General features: G+C 40.1%; 1 protein-coding gene across 2 annotated transcripts in view; it reads left to right on the top strand.

Annotated features, from left to right (window-relative positions):
* Positions 1 to 18231, top strand: part of LOC103466157 (SITS-binding protein) — a 24842-nt gene extending 6611 nt beyond the window's left edge. For both annotated transcript variants that reach the window (XM_008411552.2, XM_008411551.2), the window contains 8 exons: positions 7877 to 8084; positions 8166 to 8316; positions 10803 to 11000; positions 12330 to 12598; positions 12677 to 12813; positions 13503 to 13624; positions 16048 to 16227; positions 16364 to 18231. In XM_008411552.2, the coding sequence (XP_008409774.1) occupies positions 7877 to 8084; positions 8166 to 8316; positions 10803 to 11000; positions 12330 to 12598; positions 12677 to 12813; positions 13503 to 13624; positions 16048 to 16227; positions 16364 to 16537 (1439 nt within the window). In that variant the 3' untranslated portion in view covers positions 16538 to 18231. The remainder of the gene's footprint in view (positions 1 to 7876; positions 8085 to 8165; positions 8317 to 10802; positions 11001 to 12329; positions 12599 to 12676; positions 12814 to 13502; positions 13625 to 16047; positions 16228 to 16363) is intronic.
* The last annotated feature ends 3246 nt before the right edge of the window (positions 18232 to 21477 follow it).

Raw genomic sequence — 21477 nt, 5'->3', positions numbered from 1 at the left:
ACATCGTTATTCTTATATTGCTTCTGTTTTCTGCACCAAGAACTTTCTTTTCTGCCTCACCATATTTAGCTCCATACCATCCGATGACAACGAGATTCAAATGAGAACAGGCGCATCACAGCGTGATCTCGAAAAGGCACGCACTGGATCACCTTTAGTGTGTGTGTGGAACAAAGGGACAGGAGGGAAGATGAAGGAACTTAGGGGTGTCTAATTAGTGCTGTGACTCTGTTACTAATCAACAGCATAAAACGCATAGCCACTTTTTGCACTATTGCCTCCATGTCATACTGTGTCTGCTGTACTTTTTACCATCACCCTATCAACAAACAAGCTTCAAAAATGCTTTTGTTTCTTCAGAGATCCCAGCAGCATGGTTTGATACTTGATACTGATAACATACAGATTTAACCTTTAAAAATAATTGCATTTTCTAACTTGATGGTATAATCAATGGCCTCCGCCACAGTATTGAGAGTTACTAAGTTTTTAATTAATAAAATCAGAAGAATGTTGTTGCTTTTTTGTTTCTTCTTCTCTGTTTTGGTTTCATCTGAGACTCGCTGTCTGAATGTTTCCCTTTCACAGATTCAAGAAATACTCCAAAAATAACCAAATGTAAAACTGCGACCACAGCTCCGCAACATTCTGCTGAGTGATATAACTATTTAATGTCATTAAGAAATTCCATCTCGGCTTCAAGCCTTCACTAGACCTCCGGTTTGCTCTTTCTTTCCGTTTCTGCTTTAGGGGAGTAAATATACTGCAGCTTTAATATAATATTAGGACAGCTGCTTGAACTCCTTGACCATTACACACGAGGTCCGGGCATGTGACCTGTCTTCACTTACTTTAGTTAGTCAGTGGGGCACATTATAAATGTGGTAGGGTCTGAGTGACACATGCAACCTAATAGGACCTCTGGGAGTCAAAGAAACTGAAGATTTTGTTGCTGACACACAAATATCGGGCGGCTGTTGGCACAGATGCATTGAGCAGAACCAACAGGGCAGAGGTGTTTGCAGAGAAGCAGAAAGATTAGATAGAGGATATATGGAAGTATAGGAGCGGCTGACATTTGAGAATACTGGCAGCTAGAGGAACGTCTCGCAGCCCCACCTGTCTTTATCCATACAAACATAACTGAGCTGCGAGGAGCAGATCAGTCAATATTACAACATTTTACTCAAGCTGAGGTAGGATTTTACTCCGTTTCCAATGGAAAAAGCTCACCAAACTAGCATGTAAACTAACAATAACATTTCTGAGGAACACCTAAAACCGTTGTTTCCTCTTCCAGGACATGCATCTGTTTTAAAAAGTTGTATATCTACCGGTAATTTAATACAGCACATGCAAGCAAATAATTAACATACAGCAAAGGCCAAAATAATGCATGTAGTTTCAATGTTATTTAGTTTTACCAACCATTGAGAATCAGTGAAGTGAGTGAAAGATTAGGGTGGTGATAAGGAGGTCTTCAAACTTCAAAGACTTTCCAAGAATATACTTAGCTCAAAAGTGTTAAATCGTTTGGCACCCATTTATTTAACAGAACTGCTCCAACCATATATCCTCAAAAGGAAACTGAGATCATCTGGACAGATAATCGTTGGTAGGAGAACAGGAAGAAGGGCAGAGAGTGAAGGCCAGGAATCGAACCCGGAACCTTCTTGCTACAAAACAACAGTGCTAACATCTGTGCCACTGAGCCCCCTTTAATACAATGCTTCTATAAAAAGATGGTGATGACCACACATTTAGTGTCAACACTGCTGTTTATTGTGATCAGCAATTTATTTTTCCAAACAGAAATTTTTGTCTTTCATGTAATCGTAGACGTTGGAGTGGCCTTCTTTCAGGTAGCTGACAGGCAGTGTGCAGGAATATTGGGGAAGTGTTGTTACTCCAGGGTAAACCAATAAACAAGTTAGAGTTGGATGCTATCCAACTCTAACTCTATAATAATTAATCTATTTTGTTAATTCCCATTATGACCAGCCAGCTGCATATTAAAAAAATAATTGAAGTTCTCCTGCGACATGTCATAAAGTTTGGGTTGTGTGTTGTGAGCTTGCTTTTCACACATGGTATCAGAACCAATCAGGTTAATTTACACAGTCACTAATGTGTACTTATAATAGGGCTTTACATGATTAGGAAAACATCTAATATCCAATAACATTACTGGATGTTGTCATTTTGATATGACTTGCAAAAAATCAAACAAATAACTTAAATATGGTAATGCCTTTCTTATTTGGTCCAAAGCAAACACAGATCCAACTGGAAAATCTGTATCCTATGTTTTCCACCTTGCAATTTTATGAACTGATCTATCCCATAAAATCACAGTAAAAATACATCAAAGTTTGTGGTTGTAACATAAAGAAAAAACAAACAAAAAAAAAAAACGTGGAGAAGTTGTGCTGAGTCAGAACTTTTTTTCTGTCGTCTGCATTTCTCTAGACACAGAGGAGGAATCAGATCGAAATTCAGCTTGTCTCGTTTTTTTAAAACTACGACTCTTAGAAATATTATTTATTTTCAATGTTTCTTTGTTTCCTTCTATGACTCAGTCTTTCCATGTGGGATGATAKTTGATTGCTCCTCCTTTACGGTTTGTGTGTTCAACTAGGCAGGAGCCAAGTATGACCGAGTCAGAGATAAGAGCCGTAAAACCGTCATGCATTCGATTTTGACTCTTTTGCACTGACTCCATTGCAATCAAACTGAGCTTTTTGATGATATGCAAAGCTGATAAGAACTTGAAAGTATTTTATTAAAGTTTTATTGAAAGTACAAACTCAAGATGCAATAAAAYCAGTAAAACAGAAGGTTAAAGATCATCTGTTGACAATTCACCAGATAAGCTACTTTCATTATATAGCTCAACTTTGTTTAATTACAACCACAGACTTTAATGGACTTTAGCGTAATTTCATGTGTTTGAACCAGCACAAGTGTTCACAGTAAGATATCTGTGTTTTTTGCTTTCAATTCATTTGAATTCAGTTTATTCCGCACAAATTCACAACACATGTAATCTCAAGGCACTTCACAAAAAAGATTGCATTATGTCACCGACTTGCAGCAGTCACTCCTCCTGGACGAGCATCAGCTGCTTGTTTTGTGTCGCTGACGGTTCCTTCCCTTCATACTGAGCATCCATGTAATGACAGAGGAAACGAAAACAGAACGTGGCTCAGTGTGAACGRCCATCTGCCACAATGACCGACTGGGGATTTGAGAAGACAGAGCATTACACACACACACACAAAAAGAAGCAGATGCACTGAGTACAAACAGAAGTAAAAAGTTAATGGCAGTAATAGCTCCTTTAGTGGCTTCATCGCAGAGAAAAACATAGTGAACCCGATAAGCTTTGAGCTGGTTTCAGATTGTGAGAGCACAGACAGTTAGTTCCAGTCAAGGCTCAGCCAATGTCAGCGTCTAGGAGAGAGACACTAAAAGAGCGGGTCAAAACTCTCATCTACAGAATGACAATGTTAAGTTGTTGGCAGCAGTAACTCAGCTAATCCCCGTTATGAAAGGAGCCAGAGATAAAGTGCCAGAAATGTAGCGTCTCAAAAACTAAGAGACAACATACAGCAAACAACTGGAATAGCAGCAATGAATGGAAAACTGGAGAGCAGGAGCAGAATGTATAAAAGTCGGGACAAGTGACAGAACTTATAAGGTTGAAAAGTAAAAGAAGCATGAAAACTGTTAATATATAATAGAGGTAACAAAGCTGAAAACTGAAATGCCTTCCTCTTATTGTTTGACATATCTTGTAKGTTTTAGGTTAGAAGAAAAAATTACATTAAGATGATCTAAATAACTAAATTATACAAGTGAGAACCAAAACAGAAACAGTTGTGAGTTATGACAAAAACAGGAAAGGTTCAGATTTATTTAAACTCAGACTATGGCAAACAGCATATGTAGCCATCTAGTAACAGTTATATTTAAATTAATTAAATAATTATGAAATAATTGATAAAAGCTTGTATGTTTAAACTGGAAAAAATGCTCGTGTTTCGCTTTACTTCTTTTTGACTTCTGAGTGGAGATGTTTAGAACCAGTTATGTGTTTTAATTGCCTTATTAGGTCACCAGTAAGTTTATGGCGAAACTCAAACTCTACTCTGTTCGACAAACATTAATCTGAAACATTTTCCAGTCAACCACCTTTTATTTTCATCAAAATCATGAAGGTAATAAAGTGGAGTGATGAGAGGAGTCGAGCTATAAAGGTTCCTCATTGTGTCATTATTGTTTCAATAAGGGGGGATTGGAAATTTACTTACATGGCAGGAACCCAGTTTTGTGGCTATCAATTACTTGAGGTTGGGCACAGAAACTAAATTTCCATTGTTAAGGAAATTCATGCCTTGACACACACACACACACACGCACACACACACACACACACACACACACAAACACACACACACACACACACACACACACGCAACCACGCACACATTGAGAATTGTGCACATTTTTAAAACTGAAGTCAGGTTTGTCAGGGTGCACTGGCATCATAAATAACAGTATAAATATGACAGGTAAAGGAGTGCAGCCCATCTGGTGTGCAGCAGGAGGAACTCAGGCAGCAGTGGGTTTTTTTTCCTCTTTTAGAGACCCTAGATGCCACATTAAATCCTTTCTGACCCCTGAGAAAGTGTCCCAATCTATCTCCACATGCCACCTCCAAGTGTTCACCTCTGCCCCAGCAAAAAGGAAGTGCATGGAGCCTTTATGGTGCCATCAGACCTACCCTGTTTTTCTTGGATGTCAGCAGTTTTCCATTAAAGAAAGTGTACATGAGTGTGTGAGTGAGTACATGCATCTCCACGTTGTGCGAAAGTTATTTGATTTGTGCGCTTGCTCACAAACTGTAAAACTGAGGAATGYGTGTGTCAAATCGCTCATTTGTGCCCATTAAAATGTCCTGCTGCTTTGAAAGTAAGAGGATACTTCTAGTAAGGCAAATAATTTCACCTTTGAGAGCTGGTGGATTTTTTTTTTCTTTTTATGGTTAGCTCGGAACGTTTAAATAATTGTTCTAAAAATAGGGTCGCCCCCTTTTGCTTCGTCTTCAGTATCCCACCTTGGCTGTTAACACAAGGCTTCAATTTTGCGTCATTTTCTTTTGAATTTTCTGGTGAATTTGGAGACATGCGATGTTTGTTACCAAAGCAAAGAGCTTGTAAGACTCTGCTTAGACARCAAAAAGCATSATGCTGTGTGCAAAGGGAGWTAGATTGTATAAAAATAGAAAATAAGATTTAGTACAACKTTGGAYCGCTGCAGTTTTGGATGATGCTGTCCCATTTCCTTGACTCACTTCTGTTTTACTTCCAGTAAGAATTACAGTTCAAACCAGTTATTTGCATAGACTGCATGAAATATACGGCACAGTGTTTTGAGGATGTTTTGCTACAAGAAAGGCCAGTGCATTACATAAGATATATTGCTTTATGAGGAACATCTCAAGAAATCAGCCAGGGAGCTATAGATTGGAGACAAATTTAGATTGCAAATGACCAATTTCCCCAAGAATAGAATTAAATTAATTGTTAAATGCCTCAAATACAACAAAATTGGTGTTTTGGAGTGGCTAGCACCAAGCCCTGATCGCACTACAATAGAAGGTTTTGGGAAAGGGTTTAAAAGGTGATTGCGAGCGAGGCAGTCTTGAAGCCAGGTAAAGCTGTATCAGGGATAGACCAAACTACTGTGGTTAATCAATTCTAATTAGTAAAGAAATGTATGTAAACATCTAAATTTAACTAAGTGAAAAATCTAAAGATATAAATTTTGCTGTTATTCCACCATTTTGTAAATATCAGTAATTTTCCTAAATCTTACCGTGGTAAACTGCAAAAGGTTTAGWGTGAATTCATGCCAGACGGCGTGAATAAAAGATTACACATATATTCCTACGCAGCGTACTGTATGTAAATATCTGGTTTCAACTGTAAGCATCTTTGGAAGTCACCCTCAAACGACACGTTCCGTCCTGTGCACACTTTTAGTAAAACACAGCATGCAGCCTGCGGTATCTGCTCGTCATTCTGTGCATCTACTTGGTGTTTGGTTTACTCTCACTTCATCTGTTTTCACTGCTTGTGTTTCACTTTCATCCCTTTACGAAGCCATAACATTTTCTACGCTGCTCCACTTTCAGCCACGCTCTACACATTTGCTTTAGTGCAGACTAATTCAGCAATATTCTTTTGCAGTATTTTACTGTTAAATTCAGTACAATTCATATACGGGTATCGTGGGTTGTATTGTGCAAATGACAAATATATTTGACAATTGTTTATCAGGAAAAAACAACATTTAGCTCTTTAAATCTGTATGACGGAGAGAAGTGGTGACCTAATACCTTGTGAGAAGCAGCTGAGGTGTTACCAGTATCTCTTTGACATTATCCATTGCAAACACATGAGAATTACCTTCAGGTTAAAGGCTCTTCACTGGCTTTATGCAGCACTTAAATGTGGATCTCTCAAACTATTAATCTGATTATAAACTGGTACGTGTGTACCCTGCCCGCTTTTGGTGGTGGCCTGCATGAGAACAGTAAGGGCATTGAAACCAGAGAGGGTGGCGGAAGCAGGCCAAGCGCTCACCAGCTTCTCAGACCATTTAATCTCTTCATAKACCAGCTGCAGAATCTGAAATCCTCAGGTTGGGCACTTTAAGCAGCTTGTGGCAAACCCCCCWACCCCCAGAAAAACCCMGAGTCAGGGGCCGGGGTCAGAGTCTAGGTTAACGACACTGATCGATAGCAGATTTCGCTGGCCTTAGATGGGAATGGCCCGTAGCCGGACAGAACAGAGAGGTAGAGCGGGTGCTTAAAGCAGGAGAGTGGTGAGGGGAGAGGTAACCTGAGATGGACAAGACATTCCTTGCAGGGCAACAGTTACATCTGGGGACAAAATTTTCTCATGCATTTTTTTTATCGTTTCACTGCTTGCAAGGACTGCCTACACTCATGGGACACTTCCACTGCATGACAAAAGTCTTGATTTGTCCCTCACTTATTTATATTTCCAAAGCCAAACTATCTTTACGACTGTCACTGTGCCTCACAACAGTATTCATACCCCATGAACCTTTTCATACTTTATCATATTACAACAACAAACAGTAAGAGATGCTTCTCTTAGGCTTCCAGTTTTTTCAGGTTTATCTTTCCATCACGACTAACCTCCCTGTCCCTGCTGGAAAATTATTCCCACAGTATGATGCAGCCAGCACTCTGCCTCATAATATCAATGGTGTTCTACCACTCAGTGTTGCGTACGTATAGGCAAAGATGGTCTCTCTTCCAAACTTCATCGCTTGCGTCAATCGAAAACATAAATTAGTAATCTTCTGGTAACTTTTGGTCAAAGGTGAGATTTGTGAGCATTTCCACTGCTAGCAAAGGGATTTTCCCCAACTACCCGACTGCCTCTTCTACCCTAGGTGTGCGGTGCAACCTGCTGCCACACTCCTTCAACGGCGCACCACTGCCGCCACTCATCTCAGGCAGTGTTTTTCTTACGTCTGATATCAGCTGACACAGCCCGCTCTCTGCCTCCCACAACAATCTGCCGCACTCATCCAGGTCTCAGTAACACTCGTACACTATGTCATGGAAGTGGAATCTGCAACGGATCGTCTCACTCRCACTGCCTCCAGTTTGAAGCCAACTGGAGAACTGAATAYAAAGTGTGTGACTAAGTCCCTGTGTCAGTGTGGCTCTGTTTTATAAAATTTGCGCGAAAGGTTGCCAAATGTAGTATTTATTTGGTTCTGACGACGCAGTACATTAACGACCCCCTGTCCTGTCTTTTTCCCCACTATGCAGGAGTCACAGTGCTTGTGTCCCCTGACATCCCCGTGCAGCTCGGGTTGGACTGCAGACAGCAGTTCTGCTTGAAGTCGCTGCCTAGTATGAAGCGCCTCCCTCTCCAGTACACTGTGTGTGTGGCCCGCAACGTTAAAGCCGCTCACCTGGAAGGCGTGCAGCAGCTTTCCGAGCTTAGCAGGGAGCTGCCAAACATGAAAACGTTGTGGTGAGTTCGGGTTAGAMAGAGATTTTAATTTATTCCCCTTCAGTTGTCACGAGTCATGAACAAGCCCTGTGTTTCTGACAGGCTGCCGTTCTGGAAGTTCCTCACCAACGTGGACACGGGGCCGAAAGTGGAGAAGGAACTGAGAACCTTCTCCAATCGTCTGAGGAGACACCAGCTGGGGGAGGGAGTCATTAGCCTCAATGAACATTCCACCACCCTCCTTTCAGAAATGGTACATGCTGTACACTCGCTTCTTAGACTTTTAAGTCTAAATCGATTCTCAAGTTTAAACTTTAAGTAGTCTCCCTTAAGAGGCCTATTCAAATGAGGGACAGATGTAAGTCTTGATCTAAAGCCTAAGTACGCTAAGACCATAACCATTGCAAAACTGYTTTTCTGCAAAAATTCAATCACATTGCAACATAACTACAAATACAGATCCAGTGAAGATTTTTTTTTGTCGCCCATTCCTGCGTGAATGTATTTAAAACAATATAATAAAATATAATGTTGGCGTTAGATACCCAAAGTGTAACTCGAACCTCTAGATCAGGGGTGTCAAACTCCAGTCCTCGAGGGCCGGTGTCCTGCAACTTTTAGAAGTGCCTCTGCTGCACCACACCTGAATAGAATAATTAAGTCATTAGCAAGGCTCTGGAGAACTGAGGAGGTAATTAAGCCATTTGATTCAGGTGTTTTGTACCTGTGGCACATCTAAAAACTGCAGGACAGCGGCCCTTCAGGACTGGAGTTTGACACCCCTGCTCTAGATGGCAGCAAACATCTTCAACTTTGATCCTTAGAATGTGCTGAATATGCCTTAACGATAAGAAGTGCATTAACAGGATTAAACCACATTTCTCAGTGGTCTTCATCGAGAAATGTCTGACAGAGAATTTTAATCTCCGATACTAACATGACACATTTAAGAACAGTCACTTCCTCATCCGTTCCTGCAGACTCTCCTGTCAGATGTTTTCTCCCAACTGGAGATTCTGCATATTGTCCTCAACAAGTTGGTCCAACTGGGTTCAAGTAGGTTGAGAAAGAAGCTCTAGTAACATCCTGACACCTAAAATGCATTTTTGGTAATTTAGTTAATAAATRAATCCCTGATTTGAATAATACAGTTACAGTCCTGCAGCTAATGTTTTTATGTGGCATTTAGAGGAAAGCCAGGCTAATGCAGCAGAGAGTGTGTGCAACATTAAAACGTCGTCTATTTTGATGCAACACATTTAGAACTCAGATAACACACTTACTGGCATCATAATGCTCTTCTCATAGGGTCAGCTTTTTAAAATGTCAGCAATGTATGTCAACCACTGACTGAAGATGTCCAACTTTTTCTTTTTAGGGTTTCTCTTTTTCATTCACTTGTCYTTTTTCTAAAATGTGTGGCTCTCGTGATCTTCCTCATTAACAGTTAGAGCAGTGAGGTTGGTTCACAGGTCATGTGCATAAAACTGACACAGCTGAAGGAATATTTTTAAGTGGACCTCCACTGTGACTGAAACAGGCAGGGAGCAAAAGAGGGAGGACAGGTTCACTGAAATGGCAAAGTAAAGAAAACATCTGTCTGTCTAAATCTTCCTAAAACATCCTCGAATATTTTGTTATATTCCAACAWGTAAGTATTTTGGGATAAAACTAGCTTAATATGAATTGTATGTTATGGTTTCATGTCCGTCAAGTAGCATCCTCTGAGTGATATTCCAACATGCACAGAAACATACACCACAGTTAAGTGGATCCATGTCAATACCTGGTGATGTTCCATCACAAAACAAATATAGTTTGGAGAAAATAAATAGAGCTTCCCACTCAGAAGGATCTCGGGTTGCTGAGAGTGTGGTAACTGCAGGATGGCGAAGAACTGGGTGTGCTGAGGTTCAAAGGGATCTCAGCCAAGATAAACTCCAGCAGGTGATCCTGACACCAGTGCGATGCTGCGATCTGACTGGGAGTTCGCACTGGAGCGGAAAGATGAGGAGCTCATGGATCTGTGTTTGTACTGTAAATACACAATGGTAACTGTATGTTCCTTTTCACAGATCAGTAGGTGTGAAGCGACAAAGGGAGGAGGTAAATCGTGGGAGTAATAACGTACATCTGTAGTTGGTGAACRAGACGTTTYTAAAATCAAAGTTTTCTGTTAACCTGCGGTTTCTTTGCGTCTTCATCCTGCTGTCCTCATCCCCTGTTTTGATATACAGTAGATRCAAGGAGTCCTACAGTGCGTTATGGAAAACTTTTACAAGTATAGTTGAAAGRAATCCAAWATTGTAGATCATTAGTAAGTAGATCATTAGCTGGACTTTGCCCTTTCTTTTCAGTTCCTACAAAGATTTTTACCAACTACGCTGGCTCACCATAATTTATTTCCTTTCATTGTTTGGCATCTTTCTGAACAAAGACGAAACGTCAAGGTTAGAATTTAGCTTTTGTTTTGTCTTGTTTCTTGTTATGTAAACTAGTCATGCTTTCATACATAATTTACAAAGCAAACCCAGAAACTTACACAATACGAGTTAATCTATCTTTTGTTTCCACAGTTCATTCGCATCCTGGGATAAAGCTTTGTATTCTTAAGAGCTTTGGTTGCGCACTTACGTAATCTGAAATCTCCATTCGTGAGAACTCATGTTGAATGTCTTTATTGTCCACAGTGAGAGCTACCTGCGTAGCATCATTCGGCATCTCTGTTCCCTTCTGTAGGACCATGACTACCTCAACAGCAGGAAAAGAGGGATGTCCAAGAGACTGACCAGGGACCTCCCACTTGTCAAGCTTCTTAACATTTCCATCACCCTGTCTCCTTTCCTGGGCGTGGACACCACGCAGTTCCACACCTCCCTCACTGACGGCACAGAGGACTACTGGCTCAGCCTTCCCTCAGCCACTCAGGGGAAGCTGGTGAGAACCAAGCAGCAAAAACATTCGCCACCACTTAAAATTTACAGTATTTCACCTAAACTAGATTTATTACTGTCCATATTCCATGTGAAAAAGTATTTACTCCCCTACACRTTACCTTTTTKTTTTTKTTTTTTTTGGCAAATAATGCCTCCAGTGAAAGTAAAAACAAATGTGTATCGTAAGTTGGAGCGAATGTCTGAAGGGAATCACTAAATATTATTAGTATTTTTTTATTATTTGTATCTATGTTAAAAAAATATATATTCAGTGGTTTTTAAGTCAACTATCTCGCGCACAGATTTTGAGAAAGTAATAAGTTTTATGTGGTAAAGTAATTACCAGGAAAACGATTAATTTTGTAGTGACCCTCTGTGGGTTTGTATCTGCCACAGGGACATTATGTACCTTATGTGACCCACTAATTTAAAGTACTTCTCCACATTGTATTYAGAGCCTGCTGTAAAAAAATATATTGCTTTAAGATTCCAACGAATAGAATATAACAACAGGGAGTCACTTGGCCAGTGTCATAATGAATGGAGATTTTGTGTTTCTGGTTTTCACTAGATTGTGTTTTTTGCATTATTTTGAGCTGTTTATTACTCACATTATGGGTGTTGAATACTTAATTACTTTGTGTTGACTTGTTTAGTTCTTTTTGGTGTTCTGCTTCTACTGTAATTTCTTCTCCAAGTGTTGATCTTTAGTTTGTGGTTCAGATTCCRTTTTGTGGTCRTTCCCTCTGCCTTCCCTTTCATTCTCCCTGCTCAGGGTCTCTGGCTGCACTGTGTTCATCTGTTTAGTCATAACAGGCTCTTATGCCAATTATTTTCAAAACTGGCACTCATTACACAATAGTTGGTTATTTTTTGAGAAATGCCTGTCTCTTTTGCTGATTCACTGCCAAATTAAAACCATCACTATCTAAATCTGCCACGGCCAAGATAGTTTTAATATTAACTGCATTGTTATATCCTCCATTTTTAAGTTGCTTTATCAAATGCATAACCATGAATGACTATGGGCTTGCCTGTTGGTGCAATTATGTATTGGCAAAGGGGTAAGTTGACCCAGGGTCATTACTTTTACTTGTTTACTTGTGCAGCACTCGATCTTGTACTGGTTTTTTAATAAATGGCATTCAAATTGTGAAATAGACACAAAATATTCTAAAAGTAAACACTTCACGCTATGCACATTCAAAAAACTATAACCAAGTTCATAAAATCTATCATGGTACTATTTAGATCTTACAAAACTGAAATGCTACAGTGACATCAAACAAACCTGCATCACTTGCACTGTTTTCCTGGTCCGTTTCTGCAGATCCCAGTGCTGACCCAGTGGCGAGGAAAGTTCTGCGTAAAGCTGAACCTCACTAACCCAGCGGCTGTGAGCTGGTTCCTGGACAGAGTGGAGTCCCTGCAGGCCCATTTGGGGATGGAGTACGTGGTACTGGAGGGTGGGGAGGGGAATCTGTTYGAGGAGCAGGCCCTGCGAACGCCGATGGCTCTCAGTGGAGATAAATACATTGAACTTCTGGCTGACATGGCCACCAGCATAGGAGACTCCATCATCATGACAGCTGGAACTAGGTAATGCATCTTCCTCTTCAAGTAAGTATTTATATTTTCATATCAAGGTTTGTTAATTACAAACATTTTGTGTCTCAGGTCAAGCCACATGCCTCTGTTCATCAAGATGGCATCGCTACAGTCTGACTGGAGTCCAACGGGTTTGAGGGCGATCATTCCCTCCTTGTTGCACCATGCCTTGGTGGGATACAACTTCCTCATTCCCGATGCAGTAGGTAATGCAACAGCCTCTTTATAAAATGTTTTTTTTTTGCAAGATCAATAAGATGCTTCTTTTTTGAAATTCACAAACTTTGGTTTTTGGCAAAAAACTAAATCAAACATACTCCAGTCCTTTTCTAAATTCCTTCAATGGTGGCTTGCAGCCAAGCAGACAGATGATGTCTGGGTGAAAACTATTTTTTTTGAAGTGGAGAAAAGAGGCACTTTCTGAAAAAAAAAAAAAAGTGCGATCTATTCATTTGTCTTAAGTCTAATTCGGTATTTCTCTGAGGCCCTCGGGGCGACTGTGCTGTGTGTTTAGGTGTTTCCCTGCTGACACACACCTGACTGAAACTAACCAGTGATTAATGGGCTTCTGCAGCATGTAATTATAGTATGAGGAGTTGATGAAATCAATTTGAATCAGGTGTGCTGGAGCAGAGACTCATCTGAAACATGAAGAACTGGCAGCACTGAGGAGCAGGRTCAAAATGTAAAACTTACACACAAAGTTGTAGTTGATTTTAAAGCCTTCGTGTAAATATTTAYATCAATATTGCCCTCCTAGAGCCCAACATTTATTAAGTTAAAATCTATGTAATACATATCTATTTCTGTCTTTTTCAAAAACTTCATGTTGTTTTTAGTGAATCAGCTCTAGAACTAGTATCACCCCCTGAGTCGTGTCTTATTATTCCCTTAGGAGGCTCTCTGTCTGGAGACCTGGTCACAGATAAGGAGCTGTTTATCCGGTGGCTGGAGATAGCAGCTTTTCTTCCTGTTCTCAGCTTCCATACGCCACCCTGGGTCTTTGGTGAGGACCAGGTACATGCAACTGTAATCCGACGATACTCTTAACCAATCACAGACCATACAATTACATTTCATGCGTTTTTGTCTTGTAGCTAATGAAAATGTAAAAATGTATCTTCTCAAAAAATATAATCAAAATAAAAGTTTTCTTTTTTGTCAAAAATATTACCCTGTGTGACCCAAATGATTCTGGGTCAAACTGCTGACTTGCGAGCTGTGTGGCAGTCACTTATACTCTCCACAATCTTAGTTGTAGAATAATGGAAAGTTGAGTGGAAGGAAGACATGGTAGAAAAGTTGTCCATCAACAGGGAAAAGATCTACTCTGAGAGTATTGTGACGTAAAATACTCCAGCAGTTTGGTAGAAGCAGAGGACATAGATGACAGCTGCTGCATTTCTTCTGCTTAGACATTTTCAACTGGAGACAACTTGGTGGTGTTTTACTGGGGCTAAGGAGAAAAAAAAGGGGCAAACTTGGACCACAGTGACGCAGTCCACTGTGAAGTTTCTGCAGATTGTAGTAATCTGACAATTTGTTTTTTGTTTTTTTTAACAGGTGGGATGTCTGCATATTATAAGTCTTAAGATTAAGCTACAGTAGCAGCTACTTTTAAACAAAGATAGTAAAGAAGTAGCATACTGACAGTTGTTCTCATTGATGCTTTTTTTTTTTAGCACCGTAACATTTTTTCTACACAGGAAAGAAGAAATTAGCAGTTTACCAAGCTCAGCAGGAACACAAGGTGTCTAATCTCCGGTGATGGATCATGATGCTTTTCCTAACAACTTGCAAGAGCTCAGATTCCTGAAAATACACTGTTCAAAAAAATAAAGGGAACACTTAAACAACATAATATAACTCCAAGTAAATCAAACTTCTGTGAAATCAAACTGTCCACTTAGGAAGCAACACTGATTGACCCGACGAGGGTCCCCGTTGTCAATCAGTGTTGCTTCCTAAGTGGACAGTTTGATTTCACAGAAGTTTGATTTACTTGGAGTTATATTGTGTTGTTTAAGTGTTCCCTTTATTTTTTTTGAGTAGTGTGTATATTCTTTATTTATTTCTAGAGGATGACAGCTGTTCCACCCCTCCTCCTATCCTTCCAGTCTTTCGTCATCTCAGTCACCTGTGGTTAAGAGTCCATCTGTTCTGAATTACTATCCCTGTTCTGGATTTATGACTCACTCTCACTCTCTAGAGTCACCTCAACTGGAATAATGATTCCAAGGCAAWTTCTGGTAAAAATATTTTACTGTCGCAATTAAGGTTTCCATTAATGACAGACAATTGTGACAGAGTTAAAATGATGAATTACTTTTTCCGGAACCAATAGCAATTAAGACGGAAGCGGGGAAAGCGTACTGGTAGCAATTTGTATTGCGTGACGAAGATAAAAATAGAGCTTTTGGACAAGTTCTGCTAGACATTAGACAGCAACAAGTTTTCCACTTTGGTATGTAAGTGCAGCATTCAGCTTATAAAGTCGAATGACGCAAGACCGAGGTGACGTTTACTGTAAAACAGTCTGCTGAAATACATGTTGTAAATAACTTTAATATGGCTTTTTTTTTTTTTTTTTTACTGCACTTTGGTGCACCTTGTTTCCAGAATCTGTGAGACTTTATGCAGTCACAGACAGGTCACAGCAGCAACTGCAGCGGAGTCAAATAGCAGCGAAAACCTCAAAGCCACACACACGCCTGGATTCTCAATTAGAGCAAGATTCACTCAAACCTGGGCAGCAGTTCAAGCTCATTCCAAGTGTTCCCAATCCCCAGCTCATGAAAATACATTTTCTTTTTAATAGATGTGGTCAAATTAGGTTTTTGTCACGGGACTCTGAGGAGGATGTGACCCTTTTAGGAATGCTACATTCGTTTGGCTAAACGCAGTCCGGAGCAGTGCTTGGACAGTAGAGCCACTGTAAGGGGAAAATGAAGCACTCTGCACTGGCAGGCACTGTTTTATTAAACACAGGACGCTGATGGAGTATTTATACCCCTTAAATTATTTCACATTTTTCTTGTTACAGTCGCAGCCTTTAATGTTTCTTATTGGTGTGATTGTAGATCATCACAAAGTGGTGCATAACTGGCAAGTGGATGCAATTCTCAGTTAGTTTCAGTTCAGTATGCTTTGCTGGAAGATGAACCTTCAACTTTGACCAGCTTCCTTATCCTTGCTGAACAAAAGCATCCACAAAACATGCTGCGGCCACTACCATGTTTTCCCATTGGAATGGTGTGCTTAAGGTGACAGTAATGCGCCGTTACTTTGGTTTACCGTCTAACAGTGAATTAAAAAAAGAAGTCGTAGAAGTAAAAGAGAGAGACTACATTGCTTGACCCGACTGGTAGCTGCGCTGTGTGGTGTTGCGTCAGAGTACAAGCCTGTACGCATTAACTTTATGATCTGTGTCAACCCTCCAGGTGTTAAATCTGACCCGGATTTATATCACAAAGCACCAGACGGATGTGGTTCCACTACTAGAGAAGTATGCAGAGGAGTGGCAGTTGACCGGAAACCCCATCTACCGTCCTTTGTGGTGGCTCAGTCCCAGCGACCCCATGACTTTCACCGCCGATGACCAGTTTCTAATTGGAGACGAGGTAAAGAGCCACCTGATCCCTCGCTGTTGGGAGAGGATCCAGCTTACGTTTTCAGCCTCTGAGCCCCATCCAACTTCCAATTGGCCACTAGATCAGTTTTGGTAAAATGAACTGGTTTAAACTCGTGTGCTTTCAGGTCCTGGTGGCACCGATAGTGGAGAAGGGGGCAGTCCAGAGGGATATTTATTTACCAGACGGGGGCTTCCAGTGGCAAGACAGCCAGAGCGAGCAGGTGTTTGATGGCGGGACGTTTCTGGAGGATTTCCCTGTTCCTCTGGAGGAGGTGGCTGTTTTCTTACGGAGAAGCTGAGTCCTGACTAATCTCTTTAGTCACCCAACTGTTACTATTTTGAGTCAAATTCTTAAAAAAAAAATTTTTCTGAAAGTGTTCTGATCTAAACTTGCACTTTTCCACTAAAGACCATTGACACTGTCTCAACATCTGACTTGAGATGACATGTAGAACGACTTTTTTTTTTTATACTTGCACTTTAAAGTTTGAAATTGTTACCTTTTTCTCTTTGTGATATTTTTTCTTCCTTTTTTAAGTTAATCAGTGTTACCTCCCGGCTGATTTTCTGGACTTTTATTTTTTTAATTCAATCATCTTTCTTCTGTGTATAGTTCCTGAGAGATCTGTGTGTTTACATACTGCCTTTCAACAGTCTTTAATTTTTTTTTTTTTTGTTGTTGTTGTTGCTGGTTCTCTTCATAAAGCGGAACAAAGCATTGTTGGCTTAAAAGAATCTTTCAAGAAGACCAAATGAAGAAATGGAAAAATACAGGAAGACCTTTGAAACAGCAATTTTTTTTTTTTTTTTTTTTTTGAGGGAACTGCTTGGTAGAAGAAAACTGGGTCACACACCAAAAGTCACAAATTGGGATATTAGCACTGTGGTATTGAAGGACTTGTTCAGTCATTGGAAAAAAGGCTTTTACTTGAACCAAAAGAGCTGAGAGGCAGATGCTTTATGACTGTACCTCAGATTTTGGATGCCCACTGCTTTGTGAAGCTGTTACAACAGTTCATCACCAACCAGCACGTTTTCAGTGAATAGTTTAACTGGTTTAGTACAGCTCTCTTGGACATTCTTAGTACTGTATTCACATGAACTTGAGGCCAAGCCACTGTTTTTTATAACTGTGCATATTTCTGCATCTAGATCTGACTTTTTTTTTTTAAAACAATTGATTAGAGCTGGTTATGAATTCAGAACGTTTTGTTAGTACAAGAACTAAGCATTTATTGGTAAAACCTTGGAAATTTGCTAATAGGAAGCTTGACACAAATACAGTCTCTGTGTCTTAGTAATTTATTCACATATGTCACACTATTCGGTTTGATACCTTATTAATATTCTGAATATTCTTATAAGATTTGTGCTTAAATTCAAAATCTGCCCAGATGAAAGAAAATATATTTTTTACTCCATAATTAATCACTCTGTCTTCTTATATGGTTGCTGAAGATCTTTAGAAAAGTTGATCTTAACTGATTTGCTCTCTGCAAAACTCTCTTAACTGGCCAGCAGTGATATTACAGGCTTTGTGTCTCCGTATACATTAGCTGAGCAGATATCAGTACTAATCAGCTAATGCACTCAGGTCTAATGACGCTTATCAGTTCACCAAATGTCTTATAGCGGCGTAGCATATTGTGATCACACTGATGTCTTAATCTGTCACAGAGCAGAACGTACAACGTGCACACAAGGATTTTCCAAAGCCCTTCTGGTGAGAAGTTCTAGTTCCGATGAGAAATCTTAAAAGAATGTTTTTGCTCTTTTTAAACGTGTTGCTGGAAGAGCTTTTACATGTTGGTCGTTTAATGTACGGATGGAGCGAACCAGATGCCTTATTAATGTGCTAAACTTAAAATTCACACACTAAGACGTGTTTCTGGATTATTGCAGCTTTAGCAACTGTGCCATTACATGTGTTTATCTTTTCTCTCTTCTGTAAATTGGGATTGTAGAATGATGCAATAAAGTTTACATTTTCTTATTTCAGGTCCTCCAATTTTTTAAGTTTATGTTGATTTCATGACACAGAGGGGCGGGGGGTCGGGGGGTGAGGGGGTCGCAGAATCACTGGCAGCATTTATTGGACAATAACAGATAGAATGAGTTTCACATGGCATAAACATGATCAAAACGAAATGGAAACATTTTTGGTTCCAGAACCTTCCATAACAAGTATTTCTATAAATTTCTGTTAGCAGCAAAACCACTTTTCATTCCCACTTGGTCATTTTTGCCACTTCTTTCTTGTCGCATTCTCAAGCTTTTTCTTTGCAGGAATGGCAGATTCCAACTGTGCCCAAATTGTCTTTATGGCATTAAACACCTTTTTACTCACAAGTATTTTTTTTTTAATGCCACTTTGTTTGAAAGCTCAATCTATTGCTATTGCTAATTGCAATTAGCCGTAAGCAATACAGGCAATGTTACAGACTGGCAATGTTGGCCATAAAGTTGGCCAACTTTTTGCAAAATACAATGTGTGTAAAACTACACATTACCCCCAAATACTCTCTCCCCAAGTCGGAACATGGCAGTGGAAGCATGCACTGAAAAATACTTTGTTTTTGGTCATTCCTGTTTCTGATTAAGCGTCCACGTGACAAGCAACAGCTCTGGTTGCAACTGCACAGGTGTACAATGGAAAAGTATCTGGCAATGACTACAATTTTCAAACTATAATAAGTGTCATAATTTTTTTGTCAGAAGAGACATGAATGTCATGTTTTACGTGTAACTACAATCAGTCAACTACTATGAGAACCTGAGAACATGTCAGAAAAAAAATTATTTGTTTCATTAGCCAAGTCTATGTGTCTATAAGACAGAGGGGGAGCAGCAGCAAGGTACTGAATCTGATGTCTCTTTTCAGTTCAGCACTCCACAGGAGGCAGATTTCCACTCTTAATTCCACTCGAATCTACTGGAGGTTATTTATAAGTTTGGTGGAGGCTGTGGGAGAGATCCTCAGTGGGTTTATATTCAGCCGTGCCGTCTCTCAGCTTCTCCTCTTTACCTTCCTCTCTCCCACAGCCGCTTGGCCGAGCTCCATCTTGAGGCCCTAGTGAGTCCCTGCTTTTTAGACAGGTGCAGCTGGTGGCAGACTTGCAGGGTTCCTCCACGCCAGCCACCGAGCTCCCCCTCTCCGCTTACACCCTTTACTTCATCACACAGATTAATTTGACTCTTCTTAAAATTGGTGCAGTTCTCAGTCGGATAAGGTTCTCCTGATGTGCTGGTGTGGCAATGTGGTTTGTGAGGCGACAGAGTCTCAGAGCGAGAGACTTGAGCGAACTTATTTCAAAAGGGACAAAACTTTAATCTTGTTACTCTCATTTTCATTCATTTTGCAGTTCCTTTCTATAAATCGTCATAACTTTAGTTTTCTTTGGAGCCATTCGTGGAAATAAAAAGAAATGTGTTCATTACCGATTCTGCTGTCTAGAGCTTAAGAAAAATCGAAAGTTAATTCCCACCACAATAGTCGATTTCTCTTGAGAAAAGCTGCGGTTCAAGGCGCCCACCCTTAGACTGCTGGCTGCAGAACACAGACTTTCTGGATATTCACTGAACAAACATTTAACATTCAACCCAATTAGTTTTGAGCATCAGAGAGAATTACGTAACCTCTCCATCGGACCGAGAAAAACAAGCTGTCCTGCCAAAGAAACAAATCGAGAATGGCACATATAAACTACATACAGTAGCAACAATTTGAACAATGCTGTTCTCCTCTGTTAACAACTATGAGTGACAAAATGGAATAAAGTCGTCGGGTGCATGCATGAAAAGCTCATAAAACAAGATAGGGCCACACTGGCTCCACACTTTTCTTTGAGTGTGTTGTGGAGCAGGAGGCACATGAATTAAACCGGTGACAAGCAGAGACCGTGGATCTCTCCAAAGTCTACTTTTAGAAAGTGCAAGTCAAGGTTTTGGGTTTCAGCGTCTGCTCACGAACAAATGGCTTTTCCAGTTTGCCAATTAGACTGTACGATTTGGTTTAAAAGCTTGTGCAGAATCAGCCATCAATTTTTTGTGGGTTCGTTTACGCATGTCTTGAATTTTTATTCTCAAAACGCCATTTCCCACTTTTTCCTAAGTTACTTCTTAATGTGCTTGAAACATGCACACTTCGAGATCTTGTTGAAATCACAAAGCACGACAAGCTAAGATAGATACGAGTTGTAACCATTTATTCCTGATTTGACCTTGTGTATTCCCACAGTTAGCTCCTGGGAAGACCTTAGGCATGCATGGTGGAAATGTCAGCCTCACATCGGAAGCTGAGGGAGGGGTGACAGTAAGAGGAAGGAGGTGCCATTGTCAAGGTATGTTGGAAGTGAAACAGAAAATCTCACATGTGATCAGTTTCTTTCTGCTCAATTTTCACTTGTAAAAAGCGTTTTTCTATAAATTAAATCTGAATACATATTGTTAGAGCTCAGACAAATAAATTAATACCCCTAAAGCCAGAACTGGCTCCTGGGCGACAACCACATGAGCCAAGCCACCTGTCCACTTGTCAGTGTAATGCCCCCAGCCAGTTTCCCTTTAAATAGAGATTAAAGAGAATGGAAAGATCACATTTTCATACAGTTATATTATGGCACTGGTGGCCTTTATTGAACAGTAAGTAAGTGTCAGGAAATAGCGAAGAATCCAACCCTGGAAAACCACATTGACCACTGAATGCAGATTGGGAGGGTGCTCTACCAACTGAGCCACCCAGCATCCATAGAAATCGTCTGTCAGTGGTTAAAAACATTGCAACTTTAGTTTGTATCTCACATAAACAGAGGAATTATCGCTACCAGTTGGACAAATACAACTCGAATTTAACACATTTTAATTTTTGTGTTTTTGCCAGGGACCACACAGACCACTCAAATATTTTCTTGAGGCACTATGAAGATGCCAACTTATCAAGAGGGAAGCTATAGCTCCCTCTAGTGCCCTACTGACGTCACTACTCACTGCAGTAAAATATCCGAGTTCCCTCCTTTACACACTTAGTCTCTTTGGTCTGTTTGCAGCAATCGTCAATCCAAAACACCTTTTTGCAAGGAAAAAAAAAAAATTGCAAAGACAGTGCAGTCACATGTTGCAAAATCATTACTACTGAAACTTTTTCCCCTTAAATGTTTACTCTGAGCAAAACTGAACAAGTCTGAAATATTACTTGGTTCACATTTGGAACATTATTTGAGAAGCATGGTCTTAATTAACC

This window comes from Poecilia reticulata, linkage group LG6 (genome assembly GCF_000633615.1).
Source record: "Poecilia reticulata strain Guanapo linkage group LG6, Guppy_female_1.0+MT, whole genome shotgun sequence".
Classification (NCBI taxonomy): Eukaryota; Metazoa; Chordata; class Actinopteri; order Cyprinodontiformes; family Poeciliidae; genus Poecilia; species Poecilia reticulata.
The sequence above is the reverse complement of the archived record's forward strand: the minus strand, read 5'-3'. Positions and strand labels throughout refer to the sequence as shown.